Source organism: Dioscorea cayenensis, chromosome 5 (assembly GCF_009730915.1).
Source record: "Dioscorea cayenensis subsp. rotundata cultivar TDr96_F1 chromosome 5, TDr96_F1_v2_PseudoChromosome.rev07_lg8_w22 25.fasta, whole genome shotgun sequence".
Lineage (NCBI taxonomy): Eukaryota > Viridiplantae > Streptophyta > Magnoliopsida > Dioscoreales > Dioscoreaceae > Dioscorea > Dioscorea cayenensis.
Window position 1 is genome coordinate 25163377 of NC_052475.1, and position 18162 is coordinate 25181538.

Sequence of the window (18162 nt, forward strand, 5' to 3'; positions counted from 1 at the left end):
GCTAATGACAATTCAAGATAGTCAGAATCTCACAAGTCGATATTTGGTTTGTGGACACTAGTTGTAGCAACCATATGTGTGGAAGTAAGTCCTTCTTTTCTTACTTAAATGAAGATTTTCACTCTATTGTTAGCTTTGGAGATCGCTTCTACGTGAATGTGATGGGAAAGGGTGATATTAATATAAAAAACCAAGAATGGTTTTATAGAAAAATTTCTAATGTTTTTTTATGTTCCCGACTTGAAAAAGTAATTTCATCGAAAAGTCGGGTCGATTGCAAGAGAAGGGATATACAATTACTATTCAAAAAAAGGTACTTGTGAAATATATGATCCTTGTAGAGGTGCAATTGCAATTGTGCAATGAGTTCAAATAGGTTGTTTCCTATAAAGATTGAATGTGCTCAACCTTGTTTGATGGCTAAAAACAAAAAGACCCTTCATGGCTATGGCATTATCGGTATGGTCACTTGAGCTTTTGGTGGATCGAAGACACTCCAAGAAAAGGATATGGTGATAGGGCTTCCTAAAAATCACTATTCCCTCTCAAGTTTGTGAAGAGTGTGTTGTTGGCAAACAACATCGATACTCCTTTCTCTCAAGGAAAGTCTTGGAGAGCAAAAAATGTTTTTAGAACTTGTTCACTCGATATTTGCGGACCAATAAATCATACTTCTAATGGAGGTAAAAAGATATTTTATTACTTTCATCGATGATTATTCACGGAAAACTTGGGTTTATTTTTTTACAGAGAAATCGTAAGCTTTTTAGTGCATTTAAGAGCTTCAAGGTATATGTTCAAAGTGAAACCGGAAGCCTATTAAAACAATTCAGACCGATCGTGGAGGAGAGTACCGCTCGAAAGACTTTTGAAAGTTTTTTTGTAATTATCATGGCATCCGAAGAGAGCTCACGACTTCCTATTCCCCACAATGTAATGGTGTATCGAGAAAGAAAAATCGAACCATCCTCAATATGGTGCGAACCTTGTTAACAAAGGGAGAATTCAAGAATTTTTCGCCGTAAGCGATGAATTGGAGCATTCATATCTCGAATAGAAGTCCTACTTTTTGTCGTTCAAAAACAAAAACACCGAGGAAGCATGGAGTGGAAGAAGACCAACAATAGATCACTTCAGAATTTTTGGTTGCATTGCATATGCACATATTCCAGATGAGAAAAGAAAGAAGCTTGATGATAAAGGGCAAAAAGTGTTTTTTTCTTTGGGATTAGTGAAATATCCAAAAGCTTTTTAAATTGTATGATCCATTAACATTGTGGTGAGTAGGGATGTTATTTTTGATGAGGAGAGCACTTGAATTGAGTGAGCAGAAATCTACTTCAATTATAATTAGTGATGAAGCCAAGAAGAAGGAGAGCAAGTCCAACATCAAGAAATTTCAACTAATGAAGCCTCAATTACTAATAAACTTTCACAAACAGCAACAGAAACATCAACTAAATCCCCTATTACTCGTGTCCGAAAAAGGCCGGCTTGGATGGCAGATTATGAAGTAACAGATTTCAACCAATCTGAAGACCTTGCTACTCACTTTGCTTTATTTTCAGATTGTGATCCTTTATCTTTTGAAGAAGCTATCCAACATTCAAAGTGGAAAAAAGCTATGGATAATGAAATTGCATCCATTGAAAAAAATAAAACATGGGAATTGACTGAACTTCCCAAAGGGCAAAAAACAATTGGTTTAAAGTGGGTATACAAAACAAAATTAAACGAGAAAGGTGAGATTGACAAGTATAAGGCACGATTGGTTGCAAAAGGTTATAAGCAAGAATTTGGTATAGATTATAAAGAGGTTTTTGCTCCAGTTGCAAGGCTTGACACTATCAGGCTTGTGGTTGCATTGGCAGCTCAAAATTCATGGTCAATATTTCAGCTAGATGTAAAATCGGCCTTTCTACATGGAGAATTAGAAGAGCAGATATTTGTTGATCAACCTTTGGGTTATATTAAAGCAGGGGATGAGCATAAAGTGTATAAATTGAAAAAAGCTCTCTATGGATTAAAGCAAGCTCCACGGGCATGGTATAGTCGCATAGAAGCTTATTTTTTAAAGAAAGGATTTCAGAAGTGCCACTATGAACATACAGTTTTTATGAAATTTGAAGGTGAAGGAAAGGTACTTATAGTCTGCTTATATGTGGATGACTTAATCTACACCGGCAACGACAAAGTGATAATTGAGCAGTTTAAGACTTCCATGATGATTGAATTTGATATGTCTGACCTTGGTTTAATGCATTACTTTCTGGGTATAGAAGTTATCCAATCTTCTTCAGGTATTTTTATTTCTCAAAAAAGATATGTGCATAATATCCTGACCAGGTTTCGAATGCAAGATTGTAATCCTGTTTGTACTCCTGTTGAGACGGGTTTGAAGCTTGTTAAAAATTCAGAAGGAAACATGGTTAACAACACTTTTTACAAGCAAATTGTTGGAAGTTTGATGTATTTAACTGCAACAAGGCCCGACATTATGTTTGGTGTAAGTCTCATTAGTAGATTTATGGAAAATCCAAAAGAGGTGCATCTCATGGCCGCAAAACGAATCTTGCGATACTTACAAGGAACAATAGATTATGGAATATTGTACAAGAAAGGAGAGATATCAGAACTAATTGGATTTACAGATAGTGATTATGCAGGAGATTTAGATGATCGGAAAAGCACATCCGGTTATGTATTTATGATGGGTTTTGGAGCTATCTCATGGTCATCAAAGAAGCAACATATTGTTACTCTTTCCACAACTGAGGCTGAATTTGTAGCAGCAACAGCATGTGCCTCTCATGCAGTGTGGTTAAGAAATATTCTTGAAGAACTTCAATTAAAGCAAGAAGGTTCGACTCCAATATATTGCGATAACAGTTCAACTATCAAGCTATCTAAGAATTCAGTTCTTCATGGAAGAAGCAAACATATTGACGTAAGATATCATTTCTTGCGAGATCTTACAAAGGATAAAATTATTGATCTCATCTACTGCAGAAGCAAAGATCAGATTGCTGATTTATTTACAAAGCCTCTCAAAATAGCTACTTTTCACAAGCTCAGGGCATTGATCGGTGTATCGAGTATGAAAGCATTCATGCAAGAGAGATAACTTTAAACTTATGAGATAAACATAAGTTTAAGGGAGGGTGTTAAGATAATGATGTTTATTTTAGTTTGGTTAGGATATCTTTGATTTAAATATTTAAGTTAGTTGTGTGTTGATTAAAACTCAAATTAGTAGAGATTATCTTTCTAGAATTTTGCCTTTATAAAGGCTTCAATGATTATGAATAAAGTGTGCAGTTTTCTTCATCTCTTTTATCAGATAGTTGATTTTGAGAATTTAATGTTACCGATTTAAAAACTTTGTTTTTATTTTGTGATTTAGTAGTAGGTCATAAATACCACATTTTGTTAAAAAAAAAAAAACGAAGGTGTCTCCGCGGCACAAAATGTCAAATATTTATACAATGATAAACACCAACCACATATGTCTTTTGAATTATTATTTTGTAAATATGTTTGATGATAACTGTTAAATCATCATTTAACGTCTATTATTGTATATGGATTGTGCAAAATAATTATTGGTACTATTCATAATGATTGTTTTGGAAATACTATTAATATTGTTTGGTATTATATATAAAATAATGGTAACCGTGGATGCAAATCCAACGCCACTATGGAATCACCATATTTCATAACTATCATTATCTAATGTATATTATTGCACAAAGGGACGTATAAACTAACTGGTGGCATTATTCATGATTAATATTAATACTATATAACACTGTTTTGATATTGTACATGTAAATCCATTATCAATGCAGGCCGTCTTTAGATTCTAATACTATCATCATTCAATGCTTATTATTATACAGAGACTGTACAAAATTATTGTTGGTACCGTTTATGATTACAATTCAGTATTGTTTAATATTGTTTGGTATTGTATATGGAATGACGTGGTTTCGAATTTCGGTAGAGGACATGCCCTACATATAATATTTATATATATAACTCACATCGCTTGGATACTTCAAATTCTATAAAAATTCCCTAAAATATTTCGTATTCGTAGAATATTTATAGTTTTTATATAATTTACTTTTATATTTAATTTAATATTAAATTATAAAATTACTTTAAATTATGGTCATTAATATTAGCATTAACGGTAGAGAGAGCTTCATGGTGCATCTACTGCCCGATGTGAGAAAGGCAAGTTCACCACACTGATGTTGCTGTGTGTAACATGAGAAGAGTGAGCTTTTGGACCAATGGAGTTCAAATAATTTCAGTATTACTAAAAATAATTAATAAAAAAATTATAAAATTAAAAATTATAACCAATGATCTATTAGTAGTGGTCTCTATGAATGTGTAAAGGGGGTGTGGGATGGTGAATATTATGGGTAGATAATTGGCTGTCATCTTAATCATACAATCAAAATTCTAATAAATAATTTATTCTTGATTTAAGTAAGCAAAAAAATCATGCACTCAGGGAAAACAGAAGTAATATCACATCACACACTCTCCACCACACCAACCTGATGCTCCACCTAACCATGCACACGTGTCCATATCATCCTTCTACTGCACACGTGTGAGTCATCACAAGCCTCCCAAACAGTAAAACAAATCCATAAAAAAAGTGGTAAAAAATGCTGATATATATATTTTTACAGAAACAAGAAAAGTTGGGAATTGTGCAGAAAAACACAGAGTGGGTTTAATTAGAGAAAACAGGCTGGAATTGGACCCTTGTGCTGAGAATTCACAACCCCACATGCTCCATCATCTCTCCCAACAACTTTCGGAGGAGATTCCAAAGTTCTTTCTCTCAATCTCTCTCTAGGCCCCCAACCTTTTTCTTTTTCTTTTTCTTTTTTTTCTACATATATATATATTTTTTAATTTTTTTCACCTCCTTTTTCTCTCCATTTTGTTCTATAAATTCAACCACTTGAATTCCACCACCTCTTCCCCCTTCCCCCTCTTCCTTATACCCCTCCCAACCCATCCTTTCTCTGAAACTCTGCTAGTTTCTCTGAGATCTGGTGGAAAGTTTCTATCTTTTTTATTTTTTGTTTTAGATCTGAGACAAAGAATTGGTTTTTGGTTGTAAAAATCCAATCTTGGAAGCTCTCCTTGGCCCAAAGATCTGATTTTTGGGATTGTTTGTTGGGATAAATCCATTTGTTTTTCATCGATAGGAATTAAGTCTCACATGCAGCGTTTATTTCTGCTGAGGTTTCTCATTGATGTTGCCTATCCTAAGTGAGGTTCTTCTCTCCGGGTTTATGATAAATTCCACTCTGCGACGCCGGACGCATCTGGTTCAATCCTTCTCTGTTGTTTTCCTCTACTGGTTCTACGTGTTCTCATGAACTCTGCTTCTCCTTCACTGATTTGGGTTCTATTATACTACCTGTAATAGTTATTATAATTTCTTAGATTTCTCTACTGCTATTAATATTGCTATTATCTGCGGATATAATCTGCTATAAGATATATATATCGGTTGTAGTAATTTGCCATAAAGCTTTGATTTTTGTAATGGTTTCCTCAAGTGGAACATCATCTGGTTCAAGCCAGCTCCAGAACTCTGGCTCTGAAGGTGATATCCAGGCAGCCATGGACCAGAGGAAGCGCAAGAGAATGCTGTCAAACAGGGAGTCTGCTCGGCGCTCTCGGCTGCGCAAGCAGAAGCATTTGGATGATCTCATGGCTCAGGTGAGCCAGTTGAGGAAGGAGAACAGCCAAATTCTCACTACTTTGAACATCACCACTCAACACTACTTGGGTGTGGAGTCTCAGAACTCTGTGCTTAGGACTCAGATGGTGGAGCTCAGCACAAGGCTGCAGTCACTCAATGAGATCCTCTACTTCATGAATGCCAATAACAACAGCAGTAGCAGCAGCTACAGCAGTAATAACAACAGTATTGGCAGCAATGGTGGTTTGTTCCATGATGAGTCTCTGAGACCTTGGAATATGATGTTCATGAACCAACCTATGATGATGGACATGTTTCAGTACTGCTAGATAAAAGAAAAAAAAAATTGTCTTTTTGGGAGAAGGATCAATGATAGCCTTGGTTATGTATAGGAAGAAGGTCTCTCAGTAGTAGTGTAATGAATCATTGATGTTATATTGGTTGGTTCCCAGGGATGTGTCTTGTCGGTGATCACCGTCTCTTTTGTATGTTTGCTGGATATTTTTGTGGGATCACTGATTGTTATTTCTGTTTGTAATGGAATAATTACTGTTGTATTTGATGGAAATGATAAATTCTCTTGGATTGGTGGACATTTCTTCTCATGCAGATGCAGATATCTGTATCTTTTCTGAATATCAATGGCAATAACTAGTACCCAACTGCATATGTTTTTTGTTCCGGTCCTAATCCTTTTGAGATGCACCAGAATTGGTCTCCATACCACCCTTAATGGACGATCATCAATGCTGGTAGACAAGGACCAATAATTGACTCTGATAAGCCATCCAGCTTTCACTTTACTGTATTCATGGCACTGAATTTAGTGGCACCAAAAAGCCCCTGCAGAGCAGATACTTCAACAGTCAACTTGTGGTTGTTTTCAAAAGCTACTCAATATTTGCCTCAATCATAGAGCTGAAAAAAAAAAAATCAGATGGTTAACTTGATCAAATTGCAAATGTTTGAACATAAATTTTTTCAGGTGATGTAGTAATGTGTTTACTTATAAAGAACAAAAAGATCTACCTCAATAATAGAGTTGCAGAAAACTCAGATAGCTTATACGATCAAATCTCAATTGTTTGAAACTGAGAACTTAAGTTTTGCTGTTGAAACTGAATCAGTCCTTTTAAAATGTGTTGTTTATAAACAACAAAGACTTAACATGGTAAACAACCTAACTTTCACATTGTTACGCACCTTTCATTCTCTGTAAATTATGTTACCAAATTTTTAACTGCTAGTTCTAGTTTGCACATCAGGAAAATTAATCTACTTATGAATACAATGAACTCTCAGTGCTTATTGGCAGAAATTTATCAGCATGATTGACTTGCTTCATGAATTAGTATCAGGTGATGATCCACAAAAGGTATGTGCCATTGTGATTATTTAAAACACAGCAATAAATAAACAAACATTGAACAAAGCTGTTTAGATCTTGAGGAATGGGAATCCTATTAGTGATCATCATGCAGAGGAAGGGGACACTGCATATGGGCTCATGTTAAAAAGCTGGCAGAGTATATACAACCTTTCTTTGAAGTTCTGTAACACATGTACTTCATTTCATTAATAAATTCAGCAAAAAAAAACTAGAGTGGTTGAAATTATTGTGAGTATTCCATCACCCCACTTGGTCACTAATGCCTCATTTCTTGACCAAAGATTCAAAAATGAACACATGGGAGTAGACAAAGGCTGTGACATTTAATTGATACTTTATTTATCATCATCTTTTAATAACCACTAATCTCATGTCTTATGGTTTGTTTGACATATAAATAAACTAAAAGCATAACTGATAGAGAACATTAATTAATAAATATTTCTGAAATTTTTGCACTAAATGTGAGGCTTGTAATGCTTGAACATGGAAGGAAGTATGCAACTCCTTCTTTGCTGAAAGTGAAAGATAAAAATAAATGTTATAAAAGTTGAAAAGAATCAGAGAAGTAGATGGTTTTAGGTGATGTTTATGATAATTTAATGCACCTAAACAGAGAAACAGTGCCAAGATGATGAAATCAACAAGCGTGCTCCTTAATGGACTTGATTGCTTATTTGAAAAAGAAGAAAGAATATACTAATTTTGTAATTAGATTGGTGGTGAAAACATGTGGTCAGATATAATGGAAGTCTTTGATAATATTCAAGAATATTGGGATGTAATGGTGATGTCCTTCACTTATTAAATTAATTACGGTAGGTATGGAAGTGTTTTACTTTGATACGTCGAACCTTAACTTGAAACAACAGCACATTGGATCAAATTAAAGATACTTTGTTGAGGAATCTTAGCAGACATGTGAAGCTTTATTTATTTATTTATTTTTTCCCCTTAATTAATTTGTTGATGTTGGGTAATAGTAATAAAAAGGTATAATTTTTTCCTTATTTATAAATTGAAAAAGAAATTAATAACAATGAAGAAAAGATGAAAATGATTAGTAAGTGAACGGATGAGATTGCATGGGGATCATAACTATGTGTTGAGATTAGTGTTTCTGATATCCATCTGGATGTTGCTTACGAGGCAAAATAACGGTGGATGATGATCATAAGAGGGCTTTGCGCGGGAGAGAAGCGAAGAGGAGACCATGGCTTCAGCTCCAATTCGAAACCCTAGGAAATGGCGGTACACTTGGGAAACCCTAGCCCACATCCCCGTACTCCGCCTCTATCTCTTCGATTCTCATACCGATCCTTCAGTTCGATGTCGGAGCCTCGAATCCTTTGTCCGGTTCGAGGAATCCCTCCTCCTTGTCTCTTGGATTGAAGACGATGGTGATGTTCTTCTTAGGGTTCCGTTTCCCAAGGTTTTGATCGATCATAGCTGCCCCATTGAGTCCATTGCCAAGCACGACCATATCCAAATCAAGCTCTCGCTCGTACTCCCAGTCGATCACCCACTCAATGCTGATATCAGTGGCGATGCTCCAGATAAGCTCCTCCCGCTAAACTTGTGTTCTGGTGAGCTTTATTCTCTTTGGGTTCTTGGAAAAATTTCAACTTTTTCCCCGTTCTTTATTGGTTCCAGTTGTTTCTTTGATTAGATATCGAGAATATTTCTTCCGGAAACTTGGATTTGTTCTGCAAGAATTGCTCTACAAAGTTAACAAGGCAGCCTGTCAGGTGTAATAAATGCCATTTTACTTTCAAATATACAGTTATCATCACGAGTCTTAACATGTGTGAAAATTTGTATTTTCTCTTTTTGCAATTTATGTTTTTTAATTGAGAATTGTTTCATGCAATTGAACAAAGTTGAAAAAAAATTGCCTTCATGTAGAAATTACGCTAAAAATTTAAAATTTTTAATCTTAGCATGTTTTTTGATTTCTCGGTATTAGTGACTGCTAAGAATGCATAGGTTCTTTTCAGCCGCTTTGTGGAAATGCCATCAGTTAATTGGCAAGAAGCAGCTGATAATTGGTTTGGGGGATGCTGCTGTTCATTCGGTGGCATAAGTGAGAAATTAGTCTCCGAATATACCAATGCCTATAGTTGTGTAGAGGGCACTTGTCTGGTAGATGTTGCTTCATTAATTATTTGCAAGGATGATCTAGAGGGGTATACGTTTCAGCAAGTATCAGATGGATTTTCAGAATGTAGTTCCAAAAGTCATCTTGTCACTAGTGATGGTTTCACTGAATTTGTGAAAGAAGTCGGTGGTGAAAATTCTCAGGAAGATACATGTGAGTACAGTGAAGTTGGAGCAGAGAGTGCTTCACATTTGGTTAATGGGCCATCTGAATGTAAAGATGACCATTCACCTTGTGCTCTTTTATCTTCAGCTGATCATGGTGTTGAAAGTCAGGAAGCTTTGTGTGTTTCTGTGGAAATCACTAATGTGGACCAGAATCAGTCAAGTGATTATCAAGGTGCCAGCAGCATGGAATTTATGAATCTTGACTTGAGCTCATGCACTGGGAATATAGAAAAGCCTTATCCTTATTCATCAGCTGATGCCTTCCCCTCGGCAGGTGAGTGCCATTGTTTTGTTGATAAAACACAGGATATGCCAAATAAAAATTCAATGGTGTTGTGCTCCAAAAAGAACTCGATGCCCATGGAAGGCCAGGCCTGTCTGCGTAATGGTTCTCTTGGGGGTGGTTTTCTGATTAAAACTTCTGGCCTCTCCGCTGATGTCGAGTGGGTTGAGTTTTCTTGCAAGGAATGTTCATCTCCTGTGGGTTCATTCCCTTCCTTAAAGGACACAAAGGTTCCAGTTGATGGTGGAATTCGACTATTCAAGTGCTATGTTTCTACCGCTGTTCCTACTTGCGGACATAATGATATATTCAGGTATGCTCAGGTTTGTAGCTTGCAAATGCAGAAGTTAAGTGCAAATTCAATCACCATTGTTTACCCTTAGATGATTGCTTCTTGTATTTGACATCTCAATCTTTTTCCATAGAAACAAGGAAAAGCTTTTTTTATTTTATTTTTTGGGGACCTTTATTTGTGTTTTCTGTTAAAAGAAATTGTCATCAATTTATCATCTGTCTTTTTGAGCAGGAAACACACAATTCAAAGAGTCTTTGCGAACTTGCTGCATGAAACTGCTGCTGATGAGCTTACATTCCGTACAGTGGTGAAAGACTTAAGGACAAAATGCCCAATGTTGCAAATTCTGCTATTAAATTCGAAAGCTTGGTCTGCCACTGGCTATTGCTTTGAGAATTCTACCATGGAGCCACTTCCTGAAACAGATATGCAGCCTGTTGTGAAGGTGCTGTTCTCAGACTTAAATGCCACGGCAGGAGCCAATTCAGGGTGCGTTTTTCAAAAAACTTTTGCTCGCTCATCTTCTGTTTCTTCATTAGATTTAAACAAAAGATTAGATTGGTAGTATCAGGTTAGCATGTGAATAATTAGGTTATTGTTCTCTGAAATGAAGATGTAATGCTGCAAAGTGCTAAACTTGCAGAATAAGAACATGCTAAGATATTTTGTGGAATGTTTAGAATTCTGGTTATGAGGCTTGTAGTGTAGATTCGTATTAGTTAGTTTACACTTTTAGTAGCCCTGAAACCTGTATTAATTTGCTAACAAATGTCTTGTTTTCCCCAGCATCAATTTGTATCTAATATCTCCTTCCACAAATATATTTCATGCAGAGAGATAAAGGATTGGTCAACTAGAAACGATGCAGAGGAGCTACATATGTTGACACACCAGATAAAGGAACTGACTGAGAGCCTGAACTCAGCACAGCGTCGATTTCCATCTTCATGTTCTTATTTGCAAGGAATGTCTTTATCATACATGGAGAGGTAGACAGATATACTGTAGCATCCTGAAGCAATCTTGTATTTTGAAGTCACTAGACCAGACCTCAAACGGCAGCAAGCATGAAAAGTGTCAGAAAATCAGAAATCGCTTATTAAATAGTACAATTTGCTCAAGAGGTTATATGCTGTTTCTTTCTCCCCGAATACTACTTGCAATGCTAATTTTAATTTTAATTGTGCAAACTATTTCCCAGGTAACAACACTTGAATGGAGCATTTTACCAGAGCAAAGATCTACCTCTTGCTTCAGTTGCAGAATTGTCCATGCTGACTATTTGATGATACCATGTTGCTCTTAAGACCCTTTGATAGTATTGTGTTGTTTATGTTAGCATGATTTAACTCATTTTTTATAGTTTGATTTTAGTAAAAGAAATCATGCAGTTGTGCAAGAGCCTGCGAGCTGAACACCCATGTGTTGCTTAGTTGTAAAGTGCCTGTTTCTTCTTCATCTTGTGTTAACAAATTTAGTTTCATTAACAATTAACTTCGCTGGATCCAACACTTTTTTTTAATAAATAAATAAATACATGTACTTTGAAATGTTTCTTTTGATAAAATTTTATACATCCATGTTAAAGATTCTTGCTTCTCAAGTGAGAAAATAATTGTTCCGATGCTTTGAGTGGCCGTTTGTAATGGAAGTTTGCAGAAAACTTTCAAAAGATGGGGAATATATTAATCAATTTTGGTGTTTTCAAGGGTGTAAGTAGTAAAAACACCCCTTTCTAGTTTCTCTCTCTATATATATATATTTAAAATAAAACTAAAAACCACAAAAACAGATCGGGTTTCAGCCACGCATTCAAAGTTTCAAACAACCGATTCACTTGTTCTTTAACTTCAAAAATTTGTCGAAAAATATCCCATCTCTCTCTCTCTCTCTCTCTCTATATCTGGTGGCCTTGAAGTCCTACTGATTTGGAAATCTCATCATACTCTCTGGTGATTCTGGAGTCATTTTCAGGTGATTCAATCTATACCCTTGCGTTTGATCAGAGTTTGTCCTCACTCCCCCTTTCACTTCTTAACATCACTGGAAATTAGTCGGAAAGAAGTGTTTTTCTTTGGGGCTTTCTATTGGGAAAGCTCCGAATTTTTCCATGATTCATTAATTTTTTTACTTCATTCTTTTTTTCTTTGATCTCGATCGATTTTTGTATTTAAATCTGTTATTGTGAATTTGTGTGAAAAGGTACTCGAAGAGTGATGCTAGTTTGATCTTCTGTTTTTAGCTCTGGATTGATTCCCCCTTTGTTTAGGTTTTCCAATCTTGATCTTCTGCACATCAATATAATTTGTGTGAATTTTCCATACCTTAATCCCTTGCAGTGGAGTAGATCTGGGTGAATTGGATAAAAAAATTCTGGTTTTTCTTCGCTGAAGAGGTTTTCCCTCCCTTTTTGGGAAAAGAAATTGTTTGTGGATTACTTCAAAAATCCTGTAATTTGGCCTAATGTGGCTTTGGAAGGGATTCTAATAAGCGCTCAATGCATTTGGTTTCATTCTTCATCAACGAATCAGCTGTAGTGAAGAACATTGATAGGTCTGGTTTGAAGGTTTGGTATTTACTGTTGGTTATGTTTGTTTTCTTAATTTTGGTGTTTGTAGATCTAGTTGAACATCATGGTGAAAGACACCGAGTATTATGATATTTTGGGTGTAAGTGTGGATTCATCTGCTGCTGATATAAAGAAAGCATATTATATCAAGGTGAGGATCGAACAACTCTTTGCATAAATATTTAAGAAATTCTACTTTGATTTATGTAGCCTTTAATAATTGCAAATTATTATTTGCACTGATTATAGTGCTGTGTTTCTCTGAATCTTCACTGTTTATTTTATTCGATGCATTTATTTTGCAGGCAAGAAGAGTACACCCAGATAAGAATCCTGGGGATCCAACTGCTGCTCACAATTTTCAGGTGTTCTACCCCTTTTATAAAAAATAAGTTCATAGAAATTATGGAAACTGTGATCCAGTGCCTATAACAAATCAAGCTTAGATGGTGGTGGTTAATATCCTCCATCCTGCTTTCATTTTACTGCTTTTTTCCCCAGCTTCACTGTTGAACCTATAAATGTTGATTGGTATCAGTAGATGATTAAGTTGATTATTTATTTATTTATTTTTGATAAAGCATATGGCAAATTATTGATTGCATTTTATGTGAAGGTACTCGGAGAGGCTTATCAAGTCTTAAGTGATCCTGGTAAACGGGAAGCATATGACAAAAATGGGAAGGCGGGTGTTCCTCAGTAAGTCCACCTGCTCACTAAATTGACCTATGTAGTGGATCCATATGGGACAAAAATTTCCAGTTAAAGGTTACATATAATGCAAATTTTAATGCAAATTTTTGAAAAGGGTGTAATATCTAGTTGATTGAGCCCCTTTTGATTTCTTAAGAGAAAGTAAAGTTATAAATGTAAAAAGGAATGCAAGGTAGGAGGATTGAATGTAATTATTCTGGTGCTCGTGTGTTGCATGTTCACTTACCGATACAATTTCATCTTTCAGGGATTCAATGGTTGACCCTGCAGCTGTATTTGGAATGTTATTTGGAAGTGAATTGTTTGAGGATTATATAGGACAGCTTGCTTTAGCATCCATTGCATCTGTAGACATTGAAGAAGAATCTCAGGATCCAGAAGTTCGGCAGCAAAAAATTCAAGCAAGACTTAAGGTATCTAATTTAGCATGGATGTTAAACGGCCACAACGGCTTGAACATCAATCTCTTGGTGTAAATCAACGTCAAGGGGAAATCTTTGGTCAGCATAATCTTTGCATGAATTAGCACAATTTTATATGTTTTTTTTAGTTGGATCACTGTTGCTAGATTAGTATAGCTTCCTATTGCTTTGCTTCCTTTGAGACTGCATGTGTAAACATTTGTAATGCTGAAATTTAATTAGTAGAAACCTTAAAATAAGAAAGGGAGTTTTTTTTCTTTACATGGTTGCTTAATCGCTTACTTCCAGATCCCATTTATAGCATAATAGCCTCATGATTGGAAGCCTATTCTTGTAATGTCACTTGTTTTGAGCACAAATATGTAAATATGCTCTCCATTTTCAAGTGGTGTTCGATTTTTTTTCATTCCTTACTTGATCTAATATATGTTCTTTATCCAAGTTCAGGAGATGCAAAAAGAAAGGGAGCAGAAACTTATACAAATCCTGAAAGACCGCCTTCATCTATATGTAGAAGGGCAAAAGGATGAGTTTGTAAGTTGGGCAAACGCTGAAGCTCGACGTCTCTCACAAGCTGGTAATCATATGCAATTGCTTGTTGCCAATTAACAAAAACTTTTAAGCAGATAGGAGTTTGAGTGTTGTTTTAATTTAATTGTTTTCCTGATTTTGATGAATTGTATATGATGCCCATTTTGAACATTTTTCTACCTTTAGCCTTTGGAGAAGCTATGCTACACACAATTGGCTACATATATGCGAGACAAGCTGCAAAAGAGATTGGGAAAAACATATTTATGGGTGTTCCCTTTATAGCTGAGTGGGTGCGAGACAAAGGTCATCATATAAAGTCGCAGGTCCATGCTGCATCAGGTGATTATTCTTCATTCTGTGTCTGATCCTCCCAGAGATCATCTGGTGTTTCATGCTCTTCTGAAATGCTGAACTTTTTGCTCATCTGATGCTGCTGAAACCTTGTCCACATTTTAGGTGCCATATCTCTGATTCAGATACGGGAGGGAATGAAGAAGTTGGAGGAAAGTGAAAGCAGAGAAGAGAACTTTGTGAAAAGTTTTGAAGAAAAGAAAGATGCAATGGTCAACTCATTATGGAAAATCAACGTGGTTGATATAGAATCAACACTTTCTCATGTCTGTCATGCGGTAGGTGGTTATAAGTTTTATTTCCAAGATTGCATGAGGAACATTTAAAGAATGACAATGAAATATTAATAATGGCAAACAGTGCTTTACTAATGCTGCTGTGCGCCTGTGAATTTATTTAGGGTTATGAACATAGACTGTTCTTCTTCAGTTATCAGTAACAAATTCCATCTTCTCTTTTATATCCTTTGCACCCATTCTATTGCTTATTACTACCAATGATGCCCTTTTATAGGTTTCTCCTTCTAATCTTTCGGTCATGCTAACCTTGAATCCCCTAATGCCTTGGCATTGCTGCATAATTGAGTATATGAGCAAACTATCTTATTCTCTTACCATATCTCAAGTATGACTATTACAAGGTAAGAAGTCTGTTCTTTAGACCATGTAAAGCAAATAATCTGTTTTGTTCGAGTGGTGCCATTTGACAGAGCCTGAAAATCTCTGTTCTGCTTTTTGATTTGATGATTAAATGGTTGTACATTGCAAAACAGAATAAAAGGATAAAGTAAATGCTCTATTCCCCTAATTCAACAGCAAAAGGGGATTACAGCAAAAAATGCATGGTATCACAACCTCATGGTTGCAGCTCACTTTCTGTCTCACTTTTTGATGCATTAGTCTCTTATGCTTATGTTTTGCCTTGTGCTGTTGCTAACTGCTAACGGATCAGTTGTGATTTAGGTTTTGCGTGACAATACTGTTTCCAAGGATGTTCTGAAGCTACGAGCCAAAGCGCTGAAGAAGTTGGGAATAATTTTCCAAGTAACTGTCTTCTGTGAACTCAAAACAAAAAGATCCGAGTTTTCAATATTCTATTGCTGATTTGTTCCACTGTTCTTCAAATCTCAGGGCGCCAAAGTAATTTATCACAGAGAAAGCAGTCTGCGCTGCGAGAATGCTTGCAACAAGGGACCGGCATCATCATCAACATCATGAACTTCCAATACATTGCCAATTCTAGCAACAAAATGATTGTTTGGACCATGTAGATTCTGTAGATATTGTGATGATGCTCATGTGCTTTCTTCTGTAAGCCTTGTTCAACCATCTGTTTTCTTAAGTAGTTGTTCTTCTTCTCTTTCTAATAAAACTGAATGAGGTTTGAATCTATTCCAGTTTTGAGTATTTCAAATGTTAATCCATTTTTGTTCCATCTCTGAACAATAAGTGCCAAGAAAATGCTGTCCATGGAGCTTGGCATTGTGATTAAATATTGGTAGGCCACTTTGCTTTTGCTTCATAACCTCCACTTTCCCATAAAGATCACATTCAAACACTTGTTTGTTTTCCTCTGGTCCTTTAGGAAAAACAATATTTAAAATTTGTTAGTGGAGCTCTTTATACTCCACTAATGCCCTCCCTAATTTGAAGCACTGTACTCTATGTCCCATTCCTTATTTATCAGAAAAATGTAGCTAGTTTGTAGTTCTTAATTATTGCTATTTTTGATACTATGTTACAGTACTAAGCATAGGTGGCTATCTTTATCATCGATGATCATACTCCGATAAATAATATTGAGTCATAATCTTTTTTCTATTTAATACACCAAGCACTTCACAATCACAATATTGGATAGTGCCCACTTCTCTTTTTCTTCACTTTGAATTGAAAAACATAAATATATATATATATATAGACATTGCCATCCCATTCTCTGACACAGTGAGGAAATGGTGTCTTTAAGATCATCAACTCTTCTCTTCTTCCTCATCTCAGGATCACTGCTCTGCTCTTCATTTGCAAGTGAATTCATTTGAATTACTGGGAATGTCAAAATGCCTTCATCATCAATCTCTATTTTCAGATTGTTTTTTTCTGCAGATGATGATAGGAAATTGCTGCTAGAAAGATACAGGATTGAAAATGAAGCTGCTGTAAGTGATGTGAGTACTGAAACATATTATAATTCATGTTGTTGTTTCATGGATCATGAGATGTTTTATTTATATATATAACACACAACCATCTTGTTTGTTATAATTTATAAACATGGCAGAAATTATCAGGGAATTTATCAGATGACGATGAAGGGCTCATCATTTTCGGTCATTCAAGGGATCTTGTTGTTAAAACAAATGACTATGGAAATTGTAAACCTACTCCAGCTCTTTCCAAGCCTTCTTTCAAACAAATATCAAACTGATGTTCTTCTTGTTATTATGTTTTCTTTCTCATATATATATATATATATATATATATATCTGTTGAAGTGTGGATGTACTAGAAGTAGAAGACATGAATAAATGAATGTTTATGCTTAATTAAGAATGTATTAAGGACAGAAATGGTCAATTTGAAGGCAACATGAAAGTTGGAAATCAATGATTCTAGTTCTTTGATAAAATAAATAAAAATAAAAATCCATTATTTTAGTTCTAGTCAAGCCCTTTTAAACCTTACTTGGCCTGGCCCAGAAACAGAGTAGCCTATTGGGCGTGTTTCTTTAAAAACAATTTTAGAATATTATTTTTGTTTTGATAATTTATTAGTTTTTCTTATTCATTACATGTTAAAACTCATGAATTTTGTTTATTAATCTTCATCATTTTTTTACAATGTATATATATATATATATATTAAATTCATCAACTATGTATTGCATAAAAATAGGAAATAGAAATAGAAAATGGTGAGCTTTGAATATTTAATAAAAATATTTGTTTTACTGATTCAAGCATATCTTGAAATAAATTGTGTAGCCAACAACATTTGGTTGGTTTGGTGATAAACTTGGCAGTGCATATGCAGAAATAGATTCAAAATTATGCATCCATAGTACTTTTTACAGTACAATTCATCCACTATATAGAGGTCAAAATAAATTTTAAAAAAATTGATAAGGTACCATAAATAATACATTTTTATATCTGTCTATTTGTTGACACTCTTATATACAAACGCTTGAGATCTATTGTCAAAAAAATAAAAATAAAAATAAAAAAATAAACCGTGTGAAATTTTGAATAGCATTACCAAGCTAATATTTATAAGGTGATTCGCAATTTGTGAATAAAGTAAAATTACATGAATTTAAACTCGTAACCCACAAAGACTTGTGTGCGTGTGTGTGTGTGTAAACTGGCTAATCAGTTTATAAATAATTAAAAAAAAAAAAACACTTATGCTTACAAGAAATTGGCTTTGTCACACATCATATATTTATAACCTAATTCTTTGAAATGATTGATTCCCTTAATACAACAAGTGGGAATTGAATATTCAGAGTGATGACTAAAAATGAAATGATAGTCT

General features: G+C 35.0%; 3 protein-coding genes across 6 annotated transcripts; all 3 read left to right on the forward strand.

Annotated features, from left to right (window-relative positions):
- The first annotated feature begins 4936 nt into the window (after positions 1–4936).
- LOC120262280 (bZIP transcription factor 11-like) lies at positions 4937–6338 on the forward strand. Its single transcript, XM_039270371.1, has one exon. It carries the CDS (start codon positions 5584–5586, stop codon positions 6070–6072), a length of 489 nt encoding a protein of 162 aa, XP_039126305.1. The 5' UTR covers positions 4937–5583; the 3' UTR covers positions 6073–6338.
- A 1991-nt stretch (positions 6339–8329) lies between these two features.
- Positions 8330–11571, forward strand: LOC120262289. Of its 2 annotated transcripts, XR_005536737.1 has the most exons (6): positions 8330–8719; positions 8803–8881; positions 9131–10054; positions 10268–10525; positions 10870–11160; positions 11238–11571. XR_005536737.1 is itself a non-coding variant. In XM_039270382.1 (5 exons), the coding sequence occupies exons 1-5, from the start codon at positions 8347–8349 to the stop codon at positions 11027–11029; spliced, it is 1794 nt and encodes a 597-aa protein (XP_039126316.1). In that variant the 5' UTR covers positions 8330–8346; the 3' UTR covers positions 11030–11231. The 2 variants fall into 2 exon arrangements, 1 of the variants encoding a protein (XP_039126316.1); XM_039270382.1 differs by lacking the exon at positions 11238–11571 and having other exon boundaries at positions 10870–11231.
- Positions 11572–11822: 251 nt separating this feature from the next.
- On the forward strand, positions 11823–17053 carry LOC120261335 (chaperone protein dnaJ 10). Of its 3 annotated transcripts, XR_005536597.1 has the most exons (12): positions 11823–12010; positions 12655–12756; positions 12911–12970; positions 13222–13304; positions 13567–13732; positions 14189–14318; positions 14459–14614; positions 14732–14904; positions 15589–15669; positions 15757–15936; positions 16732–16793; positions 16907–17053. XR_005536597.1 is itself a non-coding variant. In XM_039269190.1 (10 exons), the coding sequence occupies exons 2-10, from the start codon at positions 12670–12672 to the stop codon at positions 15841–15843; spliced, it is 1023 nt and encodes a 340-aa protein (XP_039125124.1). In that variant the 5' UTR covers positions 11823–12010; positions 12655–12669; the 3' UTR covers positions 15844–16022. The 3 variants fall into 3 exon arrangements, 2 of the variants coding, with proteins under 2 accessions (XP_039125124.1, XP_039125126.1); XM_039269190.1 differs by lacking the exons at positions 16732–16793; positions 16907–17053 and having other exon boundaries at positions 15757–16022; XM_039269192.1 differs by lacking the exons at positions 11823–12010; positions 16732–16793; positions 16907–17053 and adding an exon at positions 12414–12589 and having other exon boundaries at positions 15757–16022.
- The last annotated feature ends 1109 nt before the right edge of the window (positions 17054–18162 follow it).

Excerpts from the sequence above, each read along its gene's own strand:
- LOC120262280 (XM_039270371.1), top strand. The coding sequence starts at position 5,584 with ATGGTTTCCTCAAGTGGAACATCATCTGGTTCAAGCCAGCTCCAGAAC.
- LOC120261335 (XM_039269190.1), top strand. The coding sequence starts at position 12,670 with ATGGTGAAAGACACCGAGTATTATGATATTTTGGGTGTAAGTGTGGAT. Across the intron at positions 14,615-14,731 it reads GCAGGTCCATGCTGCATCAG|GTGCCATATCTCTGATTCAG; the intron begins GTGATTATTCTT and ends TCCACATTTTAG. Across the intron at positions 14,905-15,588 it reads TTTCTCATGTCTGTCATGCG|GTTTTGCGTGACAATACTGT; the intron begins GTAGGTGGTTAT and ends GTTGTGATTTAG.
- LOC120262289 (XM_039270382.1), top strand. The coding sequence starts at position 8,347 with ATGGCTTCAGCTCCAATTCGAAACCCTAGGAAATGGCGGTACACTTGG. Across the intron at positions 10,055-10,267 it reads GGACATAATGATATATTCAG|GAAACACACAATTCAAAGAG; the intron begins GTATGCTCAGGT and ends CTTTTTGAGCAG. Across the intron at positions 10,526-10,869 it reads ACGGCAGGAGCCAATTCAGG|AGAGATAAAGGATTGGTCAA; the intron begins GTGCGTTTTTCA and ends TATTTCATGCAG.